The following is a 6,888-nucleotide window of genomic DNA, read 5'->3' on the forward strand; positions in this document are numbered from 1 at the left end:
AAATCTAATAATTAAATTACATTACCAATGTCTTCTTTAACTATAGAAATTACATTTAAAATTTTTTACTAGAGAATCATCCTCTCCAACCATTCATTCTTTTGAATAAGACTTACATGATCTAGGAATGTAGAAGCAAAATGCGGTCTTTCTGCAAGGAATGTGTAGGCCCTATACATCATGTCTTGATTTCATGAACACCAACTCATTCCATAGTCTTCCTGCTGTTTTAGTTTTGAATGAAACATATTCATTCATTGTTTCCTGCATGCATTTAAACTTTTCAATAACAGTTGATGCAATAGAGGCATTCTTCTTCTTCTTTAATGGCCTTGGAGCAGAGTTTCTCACATCCCTTTGACCGCTTCCTTCACCATATTAATATTGACCTTGTGTTCCGTCGGAATATACATCATCGGGTGGTGCAAATGGTATATATGATCCAGAGGGGTATGAGGACAATGGGATGTCATCCATGTAATGAGATGAATGGAGGACTTCTTCCTCAAGATCGGATGTAGTTCGTGCTGCGTTCCCGGTAGCAGAATCATCCCCACATATAATATCAGACTGAGCTAGCAGTGGGAATGGCTTGTTTCTGATATGAATAGCTTCAGGTTTTGCCTATAAAACAAATGAAATTTAGTTAGTTTTCACTGTATATGAATGACTTCAAGTTATGAATGAACTTCACCTTGATGAATTCATCCCAAACATCTGGTTCAGTGGTAACACATTTTCTTTCTTCATCCCAACCGAAGTCACTTTTGCTAAGTGCAAGCTTTACCAAGTTATATTTCTTTTTAAGCGTTCGTAACCTATTCCTGCACTTTTCTCCATCCACTTGCACAGAAAATGTCTCCATCATAATTTTTGCTACTTTATTCATACTAGCTTCTCGAAAAGCGTTGTCAGATTTTTTTCCCAGCGATACTTCCTCAACTAAGGTGTTTGCTATACATTCATCCATATATGATGTCCAATTAATTTGTGCCTTTCGGCCACTGCTGTTTGCCTTTGCATTTCGTGACATACCTTAAAACATTATACATTTAAACATTACAAACATGTAAAGCCACATAAGATATAAAAATATAATATAAATTGTAAATAGATGTAGAAATATTATAAATTGCAATAATCTTTCTATCAGCATCCACATTATATATATATATATATATATATATAATTGATGTTTTGTTCTGACTTATATGATTCCCACATAGCCGACGCAAGTCCAAGTCGAAATTCCCTCCATCTTTGTTTTTCCCTCTTAGCAACCGCAGATTCATTTCAGAAGTCGCATTCATTCTCATCTTCACTACTCTCATTACCTTCATCTTCATGCATCTCACTTTCATCTTCACCATTACCGATATCATTGTTATTTTCAAAATCAAGCTCTTGATCACGTTTTTCATTGATAATATGATTATGTAGGATACAACATGCAGCGACTATATTGACTTGTGTATTTAAAGGATAGCCTGAAGCAATCTTCAATATGGAAAATCGTGCCTTCAATACTCCAAGAGCACGTTCTATAGCATTCCGCAATAAGGAATGACGAAGATTAAACAACTCTTCCTTTGTCCTAGGTTGACAACCTTGCCTAAATTCTTTTAGATGATACCGAACGCCACGGAATGGTGCTAAAAAGCCCGGCACATTCGCAAAACCAGCATCTACTAAGTAATATTTGCCTTAAAAAAAACACACTTTAAAAGTCATGTAAATGTAATCTGCTTATTAATAAATAAATATATATTTATATGTCTACTTAGATCAATACCTGCTGGGACAATTAATTTGTATTGTTGGTTAAGAGCATCTGCCAGTATTCGTGAATCTAATACCGATCCCTCCCACCCCGCTAGTACATATTGAAATGTTAAATCAAAAGAGCAGCTTGCTAACACATTTTGAGAAATAAATCCCTTTCGATTACGCCACTTGGCTTGCTCTTTTATACTGATCATCACTGGAATATGTGAGCAGTCTATTGCTCCAACACAATCCTTAAAGTACGGAAAAAATCTCGTACTATTCATTATTTCGGGTGGTACACCATTTCTAGGTGGTTTTATAATATTGCGTTGTAAAAGTACAACTGCATTAAGCATTCTGTTAAAGTGACGACTAATTGTTTCCCCAGAATGGTTTAAATGATGTTGCATGACACGGTTCTTAATATTATGGCTAATTATATGAAGAAAAATTACTAACTCTTCTTCCAATGATACGCCAAATGTGCCTCGTAGGTTATTCTTTTCTTGTATCATATCACGAAGGCTAAAGAAAGCGTCTTTGTGCATACAAATGTAGTTAAAACATGTTGGCCCCGGTCCATTAATAATTGCATTCGCAACCTGTGCGCCTGTCCAATTTCGTTGATGTTCTTGTGATTCTTCTAACATATTGTTTTTATCAAGCCAAATGGTCATTAATGCACAAGCCGTAGTCATTGTAGACATCATATGAAAATCCATCTCAGAATCCGAATCCATTTCGCAAATAAATCTAAAAATCAAAGAATAAATATATAGTAAGATAAGTTAAAGATTGAAACAAATGATTGGCAAGGTCACAAAGAACCATACAAAGAGACCACAGTTGGGTTCAGCTTGGTTCCATGTGGTGGAGACATTTTTTTTTAAATTTTAACAAGAGGCTAGAACAAATAAATAGCAAAAGCAATGAGTTAAGAACAAGAGGCTAGAACAAATAAATAACAAAAACAATGAGTTAAGAACAAGAGGCTAGAACAAATAAACAGCCTTTTGTGTTGTTCGTCCAGCCATCAAAAGGACTGGGTGTAGTGACTTCAAAGTATGGCTTGCCATCCTCTCGAGTTATATCCAGCAGAGGAAAAAGAATATCTAGGAAAAAAATTTCTAAAATGTCATTGAATTACTGGAGTGGTAATAAGCTGATGCTGGGGGCTAATGGATGGGGCCAACCATCACACAAAGTGAAAGATGCTATTTCTGAGGGTGCCTGACTGGAGCTATAATTCCAATGTTATCTTTTCTCCCCCAACAAATTATATCCTGATACATAGGAAGTGAAAGCGTCCATATGCACCGATCCATTCTGTGCAGTTGGATCCCATGGTTATGTTCAAGACCATTGATCTTATGAGATCCACAACAGACGGGGATGAAAGATTGGAAGATCTAAGAGATCCAACCTTTGGCCTTTCTTCTTGAAAGTTATTATCTGCTGTGTCTCCTTGCCATCCTGATTAATCGACCATGAACCTCTGATCTTAGGATATTTTGGGGAATCTTTTGTCCACCCTTCAAATCAAGATTCCCGAAGGGAAACCATGGGCACCATTTCTACAGACCGGTGCATCTGGATGCTAATTCCTCGGTCTCCAGCATGGCGTGCTCAGTAAAGGAACTCCACAGGTGAGGAATGAACATGTGGTTAATCTAGGAAATGCACCATCATGCAAGAAGAAGAGAATTTGCAACAGACATTACATGCTTCCTACCATAGCATGCCAACCTGTGTATGCCATCAGTCCTATTGACAAGTTTGACAGCACTCACCAGATATGGTTGGATTCCCATTCCTTATATCCATGTCCGCGCACCCGTCTGCATTGTATCACTTTGAACTATTGATCAAAGTTCCTATGAACTGTTTAAAAATGCAGAATTATGTTTTTCAAAGAAAAAAGAGAACAAATGTTAACCAGTACCCATTGCCATCTAATATATGGTTGAACAGTCACCAAACAGTTGGGACTTTTCTTCATTTTCCATCATTCAGGTCAATGCTTCTAGCAAATTGAGATTCAATTCTCTACTAATAAAAGATCATTGGCTTCATGGCAAAATTTTCTTGGATGTGACAAATCTCCCCCATCAGAAAATACTAACCATTTCATTCTCACAGAATATGGGTCTTTAGCTAAACTGTCCATCTGCAAATTAGATCAAACAATTAAAGATCGCCTGAAGGATAGTGGATGAGACATTCAGGCATGTTCCATCCATAATGGGTCCGCCAGATGAATGGCCTGGATTGCCAAAAGGTTTCCTCCACCTGTGTAGTCACCAGGCTAAACAACCTGTGTTGGAATTACAGACTTGTCTAAACAGTTAAATGTTTTCTTGGACCAATCTATTTAAGAAATAAGCTATATTCTGTTACATTTAAGAACAATTACAGACTCGATGCTTTATGATTAAATGTGTTTTATTGCCTTCAATTATTCATAAAGACAGGGAGATTGATGAGTTTATTTTCAATAGAATTAGAGTTGGTTGGAGGAAGTGGATATGTGCCTCTAGGTTGTTGCGATCCCTGCATTGCTGCATCTTTTGATATGTAAGAGAAAATTTATAATGCAGCTCTATGTATGGCTTTGCTGATAGAGCTAAAGAAAATAACAGATAGCCATCAGCAAAAGCAGTAATTTATCCAAAACCCAGATACCAAATAGCAAATTCAGTAATGTGAAACTATGATCTACAAAAACCAAAAAAACAGAAGCCCTTTTTTTAAATTCATCACTGCAATGGGAAAGAGGAAAAGAGGCTGAAACAAACAAGTTAAGTGCAAATGCAATGGGAAGAAAACAAGAAATGCCCATGAAAAGGAACTGTAGTTTCTCCAACATCCAGAAACCAAATGCATTGATGTACGGAAAATAACAAATCCCCATCAGCAAAAAACCATGATTTATACAAAGAATCATTAATCAATGATGGCCCAAATTAACAGAGTTTCCACATGCCACAGTTCACATGAGTGCAGCACACTTATCAGTGATGGACAATGGACACAAAAGTCACTCCTAACAATCCAAGCCATCCAATTTTTGGACTTCTTCCAGTTTGCATATTGACTGACTACAGGATCTATTTTCATTTTACCTTGTCCATTCATAGGCCAGTTACCACAAGGCTAACATCATCCGTGGGGTATGACCTTGCTGGATGGTCAGTTCAGACATGAAGAGTTTGCATTTCAAGCAAGGTTCCCAAATCAACGAGCAATATGTCAATTAATGTATAATTTGGATGCATCCCAAGTAAAAAAATTAATCCAACATCAATGCTGATCTGGATAGACATTGAAACAGGTTTTTTTAAGGGCACTTTACAAGGCCATCAGAAAAAATAAAATAAAAAATGAAAGTCATATTGGTGACCCAAAATCAAAATCCTGGATGAAGATTTAGAGGAGTCCATCCCAGCTGCCACTTGGAACACCTAAACAGGTCCTAAATTTGTACGCAAATGCATTTACTGCTTACAAATACAAATAATGCAGTTGTCAGACCAAAACAAAAAACAAAAAGAAAAAAAGTAAAAGAAAAAGATGAGAAAAGAAAAAAAAGAAAAAGAAAAGAAAAGGCTCCAAAATTAAGAAATAGCCTGTTAGTACCATTAATGAAATTATGAAACAAATTATGAAATTCCCAGTATGTAACAATTGACTATGAAACTAAATTAGGACTGGTTTCATGAGATGTAAGCAAAAATATTCAAAATGCACCATTGATGTTTAAGACCACTTTCAATGCAATCCCAAATTAGGACTGGTTTATCCAATCCGTCCATCTATTTCTTCGTCTAAAATTAAATATTAAAATGGATGAACAGTGTGGATCAAATACATATATCATGGTGGATCCACAAAGTTTACGCATTACTCAGCACATGATTCCTTCCGCATAATACTCAGCCGTGCACCATTTGGCAAGAGTTCTTTTGAGAACTTTTTGAGAACTCATAACACGTGATTTGAGTCCAAAATCTGAATGGTCCACGTTATGCAGAACCCCATGAAACCCCCATTAGCCAACTTATACTTTGATCTAAAATATTGATGGGCCATGAAAAAAGAAAACATTTTCCTACCTTGATTTGCATCTCTCTTTTCTATGGCCCACCAGAGTTTTAAATCAGGGCGCAAATTGGTCCCTAAACGTTTTCATGGGATGCTGCATCACATGGTCCGTTCGGATTAGAGGCCCATAACAGGTGTGAAAAAATGCGCACGTGCGCAGGTGTGCCAGCGTTATATATTAACGTCAAACCACTCCCGTTTCAAAGGAGAAAAAACAGGGTGGATGAAACCCTACCGTTTCGAGAGGAGAAAAGGCGGAAGGCACCACGCAGCGATTGCAGAGACGGAGAGAGATTGCAGAGAGGGAGGGGGAAAGAGATTGCAGAGAGGGAGAGAGAGAGAGCTTGGGATGGAGAGACAAAACCTGCAATCCCCTTTTTATAGAAGCTTATCAATGGTGGTTGTTGGTGTGGTAAATGGCAGTCGTTGGTGCGGTAATAATAAAGCTTTGCTGCGGTAATAGTGTTGCAGGATGTGGATTGGCTGAACTGCTGCAAGGCTTGCTGGAGTTCCTTCAATGACTGCTGCTTCATGGCTATAATGGTGGTTGGTGGGTTGGTGCGTTTCTCCCTCTTCCCCTCTTTTTAAAAATATGACCGTTGAGCCTGTAAGTGACTTACAGGGAAGTGACTTCCCACCCCCCTCGCCCTGCAGTTTTTTGGTAGATTTGCTTGTAAGTGACTTACATGCAATTTTTCTCCCCCAAACACCACCTATAAGTGACTTCCCACTTACCCAACTTACAGGCATCCAAACAGGCCCTAAAACTTTAATGGCATCCAAAAGACCCCAGGGAAACACTTTCGCTTATAAAGTTTTCAACAGTGAGCGTTAAATCACCACTGTTTCTCAGGGTATGGTTCACCTGAGATATGAATCTGCCTCATTTTTGTTTGGGCTCGTGCATTAAAAATTAGCTTACAAAATGGATCGACGGCGTGGATAAAACGCATACTCCATGGTGGCCACCGACCAAAGTACCAAAGTGGGTTACTGCCGTACTGGGGAAGCGGATTGGCT

The 6,888-nt window shown here is 37.9% G+C and overlaps 1 protein-coding gene across 1 annotated transcript; it reads right to left on the reverse strand.

Moving 5' to 3' along the window:
• Positions 1 to 1,293: 1,293 nt before the first annotated feature.
• LOC131247111 (protein ALP1-like) lies at positions 1,294 to 3,591 on the reverse strand. Its single transcript, XM_058247551.1, has 3 exons — positions 3,558 to 3,591; positions 1,793 to 1,873; positions 1,294 to 1,703 (listed from the first exon to the last, which is right to left on the reverse strand). Exons 1-3 carry the CDS (start codon positions 3,589 to 3,591, stop codon positions 1,294 to 1,296), a joined length of 525 nt encoding a protein of 174 aa, XP_058103534.1.
• Between the last annotated feature and the right edge of the window lie 3,297 nt (positions 3,592 to 6,888).

The sequence above is a fragment of the Magnolia sinica genome, chromosome 5, assembly GCF_029962835.1.
Source record: "Magnolia sinica isolate HGM2019 chromosome 5, MsV1, whole genome shotgun sequence".
NCBI classification, from domain to species: Eukaryota; Viridiplantae; Streptophyta; class Magnoliopsida; order Magnoliales; family Magnoliaceae; genus Magnolia; species Magnolia sinica.